We start from the raw sequence: 13,552 nt of genomic DNA, 5'->3' as shown, positions 1-13,552 counted from the left end.
CTGATATAACAAAATTCTCCTTAATATCACATATTTGACAAATACAAATAACCAAACAAAAATATCTTATATAATAGCAAGCGCACAATAACGTGTGAGCATAAAATCATATAAAACAACCAACCCCTCGTTTGTTTCACCAGAACTGATCACACCATTTCGGGGCAGCACTTCTTGTTCTCACTTCTGAGAACTCTTCACATTTCTCACTCACTCTCCAGTCTCCACCCGAACCCAAACAACTCCAAAACAATGGCTTTCTGCCGCTGCTGCTCACCCAGACTGCTCTTCCTCTTCTTCATCCTCTCCGCCGTACCCATCGCCTACCTCATCTCTCTCGAGCTCGCCGCCCCCACCACTCACGTCTACCACTACCACGCCGCCGGCTGGTTCCGCGAGTGCGCCAAGTGGGACGATCTCAACCGCCGCTTCCTCGTCTCCTTCATGAGCGGCGGCATCGGCCAGATTCCCGTCCCCGCCGATCACATCCCCGGCGCTGTTCTCGAGGAGTCCACCTTGGTCAAACACGTTGACTTGGCCAACAACGCTTCTCTCGGCTTCATCATCGACCGCCCCCGGAACCGCCTCCTCGTCACCACCGCTGACGTCATGGGCAACCGCTACAGCGCCCTCGCCGCCTACGACCTCTCCACCTGGGACCGCCTCTTCCTCACCCAGCTCAGCGGCCCTAGTAAGAACCCCCCACTTCACTCCCTATGCGTTTACTAGCTAGATTGGTTGGCTATTCATACATAAAAAACCAACTAGGTTAAGCTGTTTAGTTTTAACTTTTGACTGTTGATGAAGTTAGATATTTGGAACATGTTCTTGAGTTTCATGTTCTGAAGTTCTGAACTTGCCACCCACCAGAGGACACAATTGTTATACTGTAGCTTACCAGCCTACCCCTTTTAAGTCTTTAACTTAACTTGATGGCCTTATCTAGAAAATTTAAGTTATTTTGGTACTGATAGGTATGGTCTTTTTTTTGTTATCTGCTTTTTGTTTTCTAAGAACATTTTAGTGCGAATAATTGATCTAATTGATAAATGCTGTAGAAATAGGTGCACCTGTTATTTATATTTATAAACATAGGAGACGTGGCCACGTGGGGGTTGTGATTTTATTTGATTATGAGGCATGGCTTGATTAATTTTTTTCTTCTTGTTGTTGTATATTTGCTGGTAGTGAAAACTGTAAGCCCTGAGAACAAAATATTCATAGTAAATTTAGAAAACATTACTCAATTTAATTGAATATGGCTGTCCATTTCTGATCAGTTTAGTCAATATATGTGGGTAGACTATAGTGCAACTACCATCTAACATACTGTCATCACTCGATTTAAGAAATTCGAAAGTCCTCTTTGGATGGCTCACCAATTGAGTTGGAAATTGGAAGTTGGAAGCCGGGAAGGAAGACAAAAGATTTTAACATGTATATAGATTTTTAATATTGCTTGATACACCTAGCAAAGTTCTTGGATACTTAATGCCAAATCTATCACAATCTGTAATATGTAGAGATAGCTCTGCTTAATATACAGGGTAATTAATGGTATTTTGCTTGTTGTGTGGTTTGATATAGGTGATCCGAAAGCAATGGCAGATGATGTTGCAGTCGATTCAGAAGGTAATGCATATGTGACAGATTGCGCAGGCAGTTTTATTTGGAAGGTTGGAGTGGATGGCAAGTTCCTATCAACTATCAAAAGTCCTCTCTTCACTCCAAAAGAATGGTACAAAGCCATTGTTGGCTTAAATGGAATCGTTTACCACCCAGATGGATACTTGATTGTTATTCACACTTTCAGCGGCAATTTGTTCAAGATCGACATATCAAAGGGAGACGAAGTGAAGCAAATTAAGATTGTAGAAGGTTCACTGAAATTTGGAGATGGTTTAGAACTACTTTCTCCAACCCAGCTTGTAGTTGCTGGGAACCCATCTGGTAGACTAGTGGAGAGCACTGATGGGTGGGAGACAGCTTCAGTTGTGGGAAAGTTCTCGGGGCCTAAGCATCGGTTGGCCACAGCAGCAACTGTTAAGGACGGGAAGGTGTATCTCAACCACATGGTTGCCATGGGATACCCAAAAAAGAAGCATGTCATTGTTGAGGCAGTTTTTACTGCTTAAAAAGTTCACCCTAAATCAAATGTAGATTACTAGCTGTTGTCTACAGATTTTTACTTTTATTCTATGTATCCATAACATACCACATTTTCATATTTCAACAAAGAGCTGTGTGTGAATCGCCGGTGCTTGTAGCTGCAGAGTAGTTGTATTGTCTTCCCTTGTGTCGCAAGTTCTGTTTTTTTGTCGTTTGATTGTGCCTAAGCAGAGAGTTATAAGAAAAGAAATGCAGAAATGAGGGACAACAGAGAATATGGGCTGATTTCCTTGGTCTAGGCTTCTTCTCTACTACAAAGGTTTAAGTGGCCCAAATGTCCTTACATTTTATCAAAGTTGAAGGCGACTCCAAACTCGTTAGTGATTGCATCAATCGGAAGTGTGATATATACGAAGACCTGATGCCTCTAGAGACATCATTAGCATGAAGGCTTTTCAAGTATCTCCTTCAACCATATATTGAGAAGAAGCTCATTTCACGGCGAATGTAGTTGCAGAAATCGGTCACTCATTGCGAGCCGATCGAGTTTCCGGATAAATGCATGCCACCAACGGCTCTAGCAACATTTGATTTCGATTTTGTTTGGTTCTGATTCCATTGATAAAGCACTAATCTTCACGAAGTAGAACTTGGCACCCGTTACCTAATTAAGGTGTTGTTTAAACACTTAAACTTGAGGTTAACACAGAGACAAGGCACCTACAAAGATGGAATATATGCTGCTCTTGCTACATGACAACATGTGCGTTATATTCTAAACACCATTACCAGACGGAAAGATCGGGGCTTACACCGTTACAGCGTTAGGATCCATGCATGCATACAGTGATACAGCTCAATATGATGGTAACGGCAATTTTGTCACGAGCTTAGCAATTAAAGGATCAGATTGGAATCTCAATCTCTATTTTATTTGTCTTGCATTATTGCTTCGTGCGGACATCATTTCCTCTTACGTAAACGACCACGCCATGATGTTCCTCAGATTTACTTTACTGCCATATGCTTCTAGTCGTAAAGACATTTGTAACCCCCTTTGCGTTCATGATCAACTAGAGCATTCCTTGCAAGGGAAGCAAATTCAACTACTACATTGGCCATACGAAGGTGAAATTGTCAAGTAAAGTAGAACCTCATTAAGCATTGGGTTTTGAGAACGTACACGGATGCGAGAAGAAACAATGCATCATTTGATTAAGATTTTTTTGACGCGTTTAATGATAATTGTCTAACATGATATCAGTGTTTGATTTGTTATAATTTTGTTCAGACATATTAGTACTTTCACATAACAATGAGTAACCTTGATACTTCGAACCTAAATTTATCCAAGTGATATCTCGTTTCACATAACAATGAGTAACCTTGATACTTCGAACCTAAATTTATCCAAGTGATATCTCGTCTTTTTAGAAAAGTGGAACTTCTTAACTAAAAATTGAAGGAGAGAAAGAAGAGTTGATAGAGAAAGCTGGCTATGGATAGCTGCCACGATAAAGCAACGTTCATGGTCTTCTCATTTTCTGATAAATGTGGGTTACTGTGTCCCTCAGAAAACTTTGATCACAGTGAAAACGTACGTATTCGCCGATCGATCCGACGATCCCTTCTCCGATTATCTGATTCCAGTTGAACTTCAAGGTGGGTATACCTGTCATTTACAATCTTGTTTATCTGGTGCCAATGCGGTTATGTAGTCTATTCAAAAATTAAGACTAGACTATAGTACAGAAATTCATCTCTAATTTCTTTGTTTAACAACCCACTTCCGCAATTAGCAACTGCTCTGGATTCTTTAGCAATTTCCCCTAACTTAGCTCTGCATGCCTTGCCATTTCTTTATCTTCTTCCTCCATTCCTCTACCAAAATCTCACCCAACTCTCTTTTTGACTTTGAGAACTGTACCCATTTCTCTTTCTCACTCTCACTCAACTCAGAAATTTAACAAACTCAGTTATGGAGAGGCAGAGGAGTTTCTCACTGAAACCCACCAGATTCTTGGTCTTTTCTTTCACAATCTTCTCCTCTTTCATCTTCCTCACTTTCTTCACCACTTGGCTCATCAAAGCCACCCCTCCAGTTCCCCAACAATTCCATCTCCAGTTCAACAAGTCCTCCTTCGTTTTGGGTTTCTCTGGAAATTTACCCCTCAATGGTCTCAAAGATTCAATCTTGAAGACCACCCATGTCACCAAACCTGAAAATGCTTCTGGGTCTGCTGGAATTTCAGTTCTTGCTGTGTTACACAGGAAGGCCAATGAATCCAAAGTGGCACCAAGTGAAGAAGAGAGAGGCGGTGGTGGGTTGGATGGTAATTTCACAGCATTGGCACCAGTAGAGCAAAATGTTGGAGCAGAGGAAGTGGAAAAGATTGAATTGGTCTCGAGTAGTAGTGAAAAGATTGAAGAGAACAAGAATGAAGCAGCTTCATTTGGAAAGACTGAAACTTTAAGTAGTGGGAAGGTTGAAGATGAGAGAGTAAATGGAGCTTGTGATTTTACAAGAGGGAAGTGGGTTTATGATGAGAGCTATCCTTTGTACACAAATGGTTCATGTTCTTTGATAGATGAAGGGTTTAATTGTCAGGGCAATGGGAGATTAGATAAAGACTACATGAAGTGGAGGTGGCAACCCCAAGATTGTGAAATTCCAAGGTACTTTCTATTTCAATCATTGAGCTGTTATGAGCTTTTAAAGCATGGTGTTTTGGTATAGTCACAATGTGGTTAGATTGCAATGTTAAAGTTGTGTCCTTTTGGTGCGCTACAGGTTCAATGCAACAAAGATGCTGGAGCTAATAAGAGGGAAGAGACTAGTTTTTGTAGGTGATTCAATCAACAGGAATCAATGGGAATCCATGTTGTGCATGTTAATGGGAGCAGTAAAAGATCCAAGCAGGGTCTACGAGACTCACAAGCGCAGAATCACTAAAGGAAAGGGAAATTACAGTTTCAGATTTGTGGTAATTCAGCATATATGACTTCTTTTTTATCTTTCTTCAATGTGTACGCTATTTCAGATTTTCGATATTCGATGCTGAAGTTGTTCATTTATAACAGGATTACAAGTGTACAGTTGAATACTATGTGAGCCATTTCTTAGTTCATGAAGCAAAGGCAAGGTTAGGGCAGAAGAGGAAGCAAGTATTGAGGATTGATGCTATTGATCATGGCTCATCTAGATGGAAAGGAGCTGATATTTTGGTATTCAACACTGCACATTGGTGGTCACATTATAAAACCAAAGCCGGGTCAGTCCCTTTTTTGATCTGTTTAGCTCAGTATTATACTACTTTACCTGTTTTGATTGGAATAAATACAATTTGGAATTGATAACAGGATTAATTACTACCAAGAAGGCGGCCAAGTTCATCCAAAGCTTGATGTCTCCATAGCTTTCAGAAAAGCTCTGATGACCTGGGCATCATGGGTTGATAGATACATCAACCCACGCAGAACTCGGGTTTTCTTTCGTAGTTCAGCACCATCACATTTCAGGTTTGCCTTTTTAGATTATATGCTGCATAAACTTCATGCTATGGTGATTTCAAACAACATTTTCTCAGTGGTTTTTAATGTCATCCATTTAAACAGGGGAGGTCAATGGAATTCAGGTGGGAGTTGCAAGGAAGCTACTAAACCACTTGAGACTTTAAGTGCTTCTCCTAGTGAGAAAATTGTGATTGCAGAGGAAGTCATAAAGAAGATGAGAACTCCCATCACATTCTTGAACATAACTGGATTATCAGAATACAGAGTAGATGGTCATCCATCTATATATGGAAGAAAATCAGCCTCAGGCAGTCAAGACTGCAGTCATTGGTGTCTTCCTGGCATTCCTGATGTGTGGAATGAATTGTTGTATGCTCATTTGCAGTAACTGATAGTTACCACTTACAATCTTTCCAACTTGTAAATACTTTCATTCTTTCATTATTTCTTTCAGCTAGTTTGTAATGAGAGCTACCTGGAAATGCAATTGAGGAGATGTTTAAAGCTTCTTTAGTTCTGTATGTATCAGTTTATGCCATTTACTTCAGCTGGATCGTCATAACCACTTATCTGAGTAAAATATATAAATCTCAAATAGCCACTCTGTTTCATCAAAGAAGCATAATGTAAAGATAACCAAAAAGCAAATCTGAGGTTTTCCTTTATCTCTAGAGAAAATTTTACAGAGCAATTCCATTTATTACCATGACGACATGCTTCTGCAAGAAGATTGTCAATTGCACAAGTATAATATCAAACTGCTTGAAGAATATCTAGCTTATTAATTCCCAAATTTATAAAATGAGCCTTATTTACAATAGAATCTTATTGTCTGATGACTCTGATCTTTATCTTTCTGAATTCAAGAAGCAGGCTTAATCACTTAATCATATCAACATGTAGAGCCAATTTAACCCGGAGGGAAGCAGCTGGCATACCTTCTTACAAAGAATCCTCAACTGCTGTCATGTATAAAGCCCCCCAAAGTCGAAATATGTCTCATGTTCGATCAGTATGTACATCCCAAACCAATTTTGCATTCAATGAGATTGGTGTTTCTTTGCTCTGACTTGGGAGACAGATGAATCATCCCTCTTTGTACCCTCAGCTTGAGCCCATGGGATTTCTGTTTCTGGTGGGTAACAATAATCATAGAAGATCTCCTCACCAGCATCAATATGCTCCTTGGCAAATATGCCTACTCGGTGATCTCCCGCCACCAGCATTACCTATGCAAGCCACAGATCAGCTCAACCACTATTAACTAATCAAAGAAGTAGAATGGGTGAACACTAAATACCTTTGCATGACAGTTAGGTTTCTTCGAGTGGTTTGCAAATTTAAGCTTGTCTCCTTTTCGATAAGCATCCAGGACCCACTGTAAGCAAGTAAACCTTGAGATTATATCCCAGAATAAAACTATAGGCATCACATATTTGCAATGAATACACCAATGTCAAAACATCAATCTTCACTTGCCTGATCATTCAAGTCAAAAAGGAATGATGAGTCTGCACGATCGTAAATCTTCCCACGTCTGTCTGCTTCCTCATGGGAGATAAGTTCACCAGTATATTCTCCAAGATAATCATTTTTGTTTACAGGGTTCTGAAATCATATAATTCAATTTGGTGATAAGTAGCTAGATACATGCAGATATGTATGGAGCCAAATACAACTGCACTTATCTTCCAACCTTTAAAAAGGCTCCCCATCCAGCAACATCAGATTTACCCAAGAGAATCTGAAGAGAAAAAAAAAAGGCCAATGATAAATGACCAAGTGAACTAAACAGACCACACAAGCAATTTTTTGAACAAATGCCAAGATTTCTCACCCTTTGTTGTTGCCTTAAAAGAAGCCTCATGTTTCCACATTGACTATCACCTTGTTTTGGTGGCTCGCCTAATGAACTGTCCCCACAACTGCATCAAGTATGCAAGGCTCAAAAACACCACAAGTATACAAACAGTCTACGATGACATAAAAGGAAAACTAAATATTTAAAAAAAAAAAAAAAAAAAACTAACAGTAGCTATAATAAGAACCCTTTCAGTATAAGATTCAGCTCAAATTGAAACTCTATACATGGTTACAACCCATATGAACCAGCTGGTCCATATACAACAGTATTTTGACATATCTTTCTGCAGCAAACCAGAATAGAGCCATATACTATTCAAATTCAACAAAAAAACAGCAAGTATAGACAAACGGTAAGTATAAAACTCATTACCTAACCCAACAATTGCGACAGACATCCGGGTCACATTCACGATCTGCGGCAAAGCATGGGCACTGCCGACTTCTGCATTGACTTTTTGCACAGTGGCATCCCCTGAACCTATTTTTGCAGCTCTTTGAGCATCTAAAGATATAAGAGTTATTTTGGGTCAGAATTTAATAGTAACATTTACCATCTCGTTCATAGGTTCACTTTATAGCATAATAGAAATTTAAGCTACAAAACTTTCATTTGTGCGGCTCCAAAACTTCAAGTGAGTACTTCACATAGTGTGGTCATTTAGAAAGTTGAAGCAACTTATAAGCTGAGAAAAAGGAAAACCATTTGAACAAATCAAGCTCAGCAAGATCTGAATCAGGTAGCATATATGAGGCATCTAAATATAGCTTGTGTGTATCACTCCTTTGATATAATTCATATTTCACACTCACAACTTTCAACCACACACATATAACAACAAAACTAGATTGAACATGAAATCCAAGAATACATATTAACACCACTTCTGTTGTTGTTGTTGTTGTTGTTTTTATTTAAACTATTATTTCTATTATGAAGCATCTTAGCACCACTTCTGTGCATTTCTTTGCATGAGCAGTTGATCATATTAGAGACATATCCAACATACCCACAATATTTTTCACAGCAGGTTCCATTTTGCAGACAAGAACATTGCCTTCCACATGTAGACTGGCACCCACATGGTATATATTGTTTGCGGGACTGGTTTTTGCCATCAGCAATCCTTTTCCAGACTGATGGGTGACCAGCAGACTTCCAAGAATATTTAAGCCTCCGTGCTTTGCCTCTTCTACGAAATGATCGTGACTTTGTCCGCATCTCGTGTTCCTGAAACAAGTAAAATAGAAGGTATAAGAAGCATTACTATAGTTTGCAGAATCAATTTACTGGGCTTTAACGAGGAATAGTACAAGAATAGGGTCAACTGACAAACATAGATTGGCAGGCAACTTGAGATTAAAATTTGACAAGACTCATGGACATGAACAGAAAATGTAGGCCTGCTAGCTCAAGTCAGTAATAGTACCACAGGCCTAGTTGGCAAAACATGTTCTTACAAACACCTTATAAAAATAGGGAATCAAAAAGTTCTCCAATGCTTACACTCTGATCCGTGTCAGCTTTGCCATTGTCTTCCATGAATCCAACAGATCTATTAGGCATTGAAGCTTCAGCATCATGCATGAAAATGGACACTTCCAAGCAAGTCTTGAAGCCAGAAAGTAAGTTCCTGGCTATGAGGCAACTGCAGAAAATAAGTTACCCGTTATAATAATGAAACAAATCTAAGACATAGCAAGATCAATTATAAATTGCCAAACTTATGCAGGTCTAATCTACGAAACTTAAATTCTCCTACCAATTTGGATGTTGAAATAGGAAAGTAATGTCAAATTGATCCTTAGAATGACTAAATGGACTTCTTTAAGATGAAATATATTATGTAAAATGTCTAATTGGCCATCTCTTCCAAAGAGTTCCTTTGAGTATCCATGTAACATTTCTTTAGAGAAACTCAGTAGTTATTTCATAATACTGAACAGCTAGAATCCAAGACTAGGATGGGCAAGGATGGCTGAACACAAGGATCCACATAGAACGTTTTCAATTCAAAAAAGGCGTACCTGTTTCTCCCGAATATCTCTAACCCCTTCATGTATAATTCTTTCTCTACTGCCTTCCACTCAGAGCTGCTGCCACACTTCTTTTCAACTTGGACTTCTGTAGATTTGGATGGTTGCTTCAGTACCTCTATTACATCTTTTGGCTCATCCTTCACATCATCCATAGATTCATCGCAGGAAGAACTACCAAAACATACAAGTTCCTTTGAAGTATGTCCGGTGGATTTTTTGTTGGCCAGTTCAAGTTCATTTTTATTGGGTAAACCAGCATCTGAGGTCCCATGTTCAGAACTGGTTGAGTGATCATGAACCGCGATTGGTGTACTAGTACCAGTTACTAAATGCAAGACATCTAATCTCTTCTGTCTCTTGGAAGACCCCTCCAAATCATCCGGCAGTATAGTTTGGTCATGGGCCTCTTTATCAGTGTACTCTACAACCTTCCTTTTCCCTGTGTTTTCATTGTGAGTCATCATCATATCTGTATCCAAACCTAAAGCTCCTGTAAAGACATCTGATCTATGAATACGTTCTGAAGTGACAGCCTCATCTTTTCCAGGAATGTAATTTTCATCACGTATAATCTCTGTAACGGATGATGTTGGAGCACTTTCTCTCTGTGAATTTGTTACATTGGTCCTGGGCAGAGTATTATTATGTGAACCTTCCACCAGATTCTCAACTGCCTTTAACTGCAAGAAGGACCTGGAAGTCATACTTCAATCCCATAAACTGTGGCAAAAAAAAAAAACAAAAAAACAAAATAGGGATCACAGGAATCATCACCATTTTGATAGATACACCTTATATAAAGTAGAATTCTGGAAAAGAATTATGGCCAGCCTCCATTTAAAACAAAAGAGAAAAAAGTAGCCAGTAGACTCAAAGTTTTAGGATTATGCTAGTATCATTGATCACAGTCCATGACATGGGAAAATCACTTTAAAGTGCTCTTTCATTTATACAAGTTCATGATTCGAACACTGCTCCACAAACAGAAATCAAGAGAAGGAAAAGAACTAACAAAAACTACATAAAACTTTGGTAGCACTTGCAGAAAACTGGACATACGAGCCAATAGGGATAGAAGATATAATATCTTTACACAAATGAATGTGCAACTAATAAAGTAAAATTTATTTATCTCCTAACATTTGATTAGCAAAACACCAAAACCGTAGACATGTATGACCCCAGAATGATGTGTAATGCAATATACATCAACCGACTCGGGTATATTTTACAAAGAATTACCCTAAGGTAACATTGATCACTGCAAGGCTTCTCATCCTCATCATGTTCTGACCAATGCATCTGCTTTTCACTCTGTCAAACAAAGCCTTTAATAAAATAGAGTATCAACGGGTGAGATAATTGGTAACTATTAAGATAGGTGACAGGTATCAGCAGCTTCAAGTCTTTTCCAATGTAAACCAAACAATAAATGAAATTCAGAGTAAGGTGAAACATATGAATAATGTTGCTGCTTACAGGATAGATTAGAGGTTGAGAACATCCATGCAGACGGCAATCGAAAATCTGTTGGATGGATTAAATTCACACAAGGTTACATCAAATAACATAATACAAATGATTCTCTTTAAAAATCTAGTTTTGATGGCACCTCTTACCAGGCAACGGCGACAGAAAAGGTTATCAAAAGAATCTAATGCAGCACTGAGACTCTTATCAAGAAAAATGTGCCTATTTGATCCAGATTCTCCAGAATCTTTTGATTCACGTTTCTCACAGACCCGCTCCTTGATTGTAATGTACCTTTCCTGCAAGTGTAGAATGCACTTAGACACCAAATAAATGAGGATGAGTGTCTTGCATAACATAACATGCAAACACTTTCTAATCCACATACCTGGATTTCCGAAGTGGTGGCTCCAATAAACTGGCTTACAGCTTTTGTTACTTCTTCTCCTGTCCCATGCTCCTGAAAGGCCATCCTACCAAATTCAACATGGAAAATTTAAACACCAGAGCTTATGGCAAGTTTAACGAAGAACAAGCAGACACAGTCATTAAGCTTATCTAGACTTACAACAGAATTCGGTCTTCTCCTCCAGAAAATGCACGCTTCACTTCTTCAGGTTCTGTCATCTCATCATCAGTGTCACTGTAGACTAGAGCTTCAACGCCATGTTCTTTGTCGTAGTAAATTTGCCTCCTCCCAACTACAGATTGGTCCTCAGCCATTCTCTGATTTCTGTGCTGTGAAAGACAAATTTGAGATAGGAGAAACACAGCAACATATTCACATTAATCCTGAAAAGACAAAAAACAAAACTAGAAATAAAGGGACGTGAATCAGACCTGTCCAACCATATCCAAGTTGTATAAGGATCAATCTTGTGAGCTTTTGGAAGCTCAATACTTGATGAGAGTAACTCCTCTTCATTGTTACTATAATCTTTATCACCAAATCCTTTAGAAAAGCCACTGAATTTGCAGGGAGGATGTTGAATTCTTGAATTAAGCAAGCTGGAGCTCCCATTTAGCTCAACTTCTCTTGAAATTATTGATGAAATTTCTGAAACGTAACCTTCTAGCTTCTTCCTATTCTGCTCGATTTTTTCCTTCACTGACATCACTCTCTCTGCCTGAATTTGCTTCTTAAGCTGATACATCTTTTGTGCCAAGCCTACAGTATCTCCCGGTACATCTCCATGTGATTTCTGCCCACATCAATCAAATAGTACACATTGTTCATAACTTTTAGATCACACAAAAAGTTAACTTTACTTACATCTCAATTCCTAAAAATTTTCACTTTCTTTGATATCCAAACAGAAACTGAATCTCAAAAGATAAAATTTCAAAACTTTGTGATCATGCTGAATTCTAGTTCTGATACAACTCTGAAGAAAAGCATTCAAACTAGATTTTAATTGCAATAGAAAACAGTGAACTGCAATTAATCTCAGTAAACACTGCTCCATGACCACAAGCTATGATTTTTAGCCATGGGAAACCTGAAATTTCATTCCTTTCACATTTAAACTGCAATTGAATTCTGAAAAATATGTTTATGGCTGTTTGATCATGACAAATTCCAATTCTGAAGAAAAGCACCTGAATTTTAATATCAAAGAGAAGAAAAAAGAGGGTAAATTGAAGATTGAATCCGAGAGGGTAGAGAGATTAAGAGAAACTGACTTTGAGTTTAGTTGCAGAGTCAGTTGCTTTGGACATCATCATGCCTCCCGCTGTTTGCTCTGCGACTCAGCTCAGAAACGAGTGAGAATCGGAGAGGCTTGAGGTAGTAAAACCGTTCTGCTTTGACACGTGTCATTTTTGGTTATGTGGTGCATATGCCATGGTATGGTGACGTGGCTTATGCCGGGTCCGCCTGTCTGACGGTAATCTGACGTGGCTTACATGGTGGATTATAAATTATTGTATGTGTCGGTTATAAATTCTATGTAGAGCAAGTCCACCGGTGGGAAAAAAATCCAACCCAGGTTGGATCCACATGGGCAAAGTAACCCAGCCAAAAATTTCTTGCTTCCACCCATGAATGAGATTGCTCCCCAATTCAACCTGGGTTACTTAGAAAATGAGCAAACTGACCCAGGCTAGAGGAGTAATCCAGCCCAGGTGAGTTCTGTCCACCTCAGCCCAGGCCACACACGTCGACGCCGGAGGAGGCCTGGTGCACTCGCCTCCCTTTCTTCGACGCCGGAGGAGGCCTGGTCCAAGGCCGAAGGAGGCTTGGTGCACTCGCTGCCGAGGTGGTGCAAGGCAGGGGGTTGCTTGCTGCTGTGCGTGCGGAGGAGGCTGGGCGTGCGGAGGATGCCAGAGGGCTGCCGGGATGGTTGCGCGTCTGGTCCAAGGCCGGAGGAGGCCTGGTGCACTCGCTGCCGGGGATGGGGTGCTCGCCGGCGGCAGCCTAAGAGAAGAAATATGGGTGCCCAAAGAAGAAATACAGCAACCCAGAGAAAAAAAGAGAAGAAAAGAGTAGAGAAAAAAGAAAAGAGAAGAAAGAGAAGAAAAAGAGAAAAAGAAGAAGAAAGAGAAGAGAAGAAAGAAG

General features: G+C 39.6%; 3 protein-coding genes across 3 annotated transcripts; 2 read left to right on the top strand and 1 right to left on the bottom strand.

The window, feature by feature from the left end:
- The first annotated feature begins 100 nt into the window (after positions 1-100).
- LOC101297546 lies at positions 101-2,393 on the top strand. Its single transcript, XM_004300399.1, has 2 exons — positions 101-691; positions 1,588-2,393. Exons 1-2 carry the CDS (start codon positions 253-255, stop codon positions 2,133-2,135), a joined length of 987 nt encoding a protein of 328 aa, XP_004300447.1. The 5' UTR covers positions 101-252; the 3' UTR covers positions 2,136-2,393.
- Positions 2,394-3,977: 1,584 nt separating this feature from the next.
- LOC101300923 lies at positions 3,978-6,010 on the top strand. The gene is made up of 5 exons (XM_004301747.1): positions 3,978-4,785; positions 4,901-5,093; positions 5,191-5,381; positions 5,470-5,628; positions 5,725-6,010. Exons 1-5 carry the CDS (start codon positions 4,088-4,090, stop codon positions 6,008-6,010), a joined length of 1,527 nt encoding a protein of 508 aa, XP_004301795.1. The 5' UTR covers positions 3,978-4,087.
- Positions 6,011-6,303: 293 nt separating this feature from the next.
- Positions 6,304-12,717, bottom strand: LOC101297254 (histone-lysine N-methyltransferase EZA1-like). The gene is made up of 16 exons (XM_004300398.1): positions 12,679-12,717; positions 11,836-12,197; positions 11,564-11,728; positions 11,384-11,468; positions 11,145-11,294; positions 11,005-11,052; positions 10,768-10,839; positions 9,514-10,205; positions 8,993-9,134; positions 8,496-8,716; positions 7,859-7,990; positions 7,460-7,547; positions 7,319-7,366; positions 7,102-7,230; positions 6,923-7,000; positions 6,304-6,851 (listed from the first exon to the last, which is right to left on the bottom strand). Exons 1-16 carry the CDS (start codon positions 12,715-12,717, stop codon positions 6,663-6,665), a joined length of 2,640 nt encoding a protein of 879 aa, XP_004300446.1. The 3' UTR covers positions 6,304-6,662.
- Between the last annotated feature and the right edge of the window lie 835 nt (positions 12,718-13,552).

The sequence above is a fragment of the Fragaria vesca genome, linkage group LG5 (genome assembly GCF_000184155.1).
Source record: "Fragaria vesca subsp. vesca linkage group LG5, FraVesHawaii_1.0, whole genome shotgun sequence".
NCBI lineage: Eukaryota > Viridiplantae > Streptophyta > Magnoliopsida > Rosales > Rosaceae > Fragaria > Fragaria vesca.
The sequence above is the reverse complement of the archived record's forward strand: the minus strand, read 5'-3'. Positions and strand labels throughout refer to the sequence as shown.

What these genes read in the sequence shown, in the direction of transcription:
- LOC101297546 (XM_004300399.1), top strand. Translation starts at nt 253, where the DNA reads ATGGCTTTCTGCCGCTGCTGCTCACCCAGACTGCTCTTCCTCTTCTTC. An exon ending in CACCCAGCTCAGCGGCCCTA is followed by an intron (nt 692 to 1,587) that starts GTAAGAACCCCC and finishes GGTTTGATATAG; the next exon opens with GTGATCCGAAAGCAATGGCA.
- LOC101300923 (XM_004301747.1), top strand. Translation starts at nt 4,088, where the DNA reads ATGGAGAGGCAGAGGAGTTTCTCACTGAAACCCACCAGATTCTTGGTC. An exon ending in ATTACAGTTTCAGATTTGTG is followed by an intron (nt 5,094 to 5,190) that starts GTAATTCAGCAT and finishes CATTTATAACAG; the next exon opens with GATTACAAGTGTACAGTTGA. An exon ending in CATTATAAAACCAAAGCCGG is followed by an intron (nt 5,382 to 5,469) that starts GTCAGTCCCTTT and finishes AATTGATAACAG; the next exon opens with GATTAATTACTACCAAGAAG.
- LOC101297254 (XM_004300398.1), bottom strand. Translation starts at nt 12,717, where the DNA reads ATGATGTCCAAAGCAACTGACTCTGCAACTAAACTCAAA. An exon ending in ACTCTGCAACTAAACTCAAA is followed by an intron (nt 12,198 to 12,678) that starts GTCAGTTTCTCT and finishes TGATGTGGGCAG; the next exon opens with AAATCACATGGAGATGTACC. An exon ending in GTGATCAATGTTACCTTAGG is followed by an intron (nt 10,206 to 10,767) that starts GTAATTCTTTGT and finishes TCCTTCTTGCAG; the next exon opens with TTAAAGGCAGTTGAGAATCT.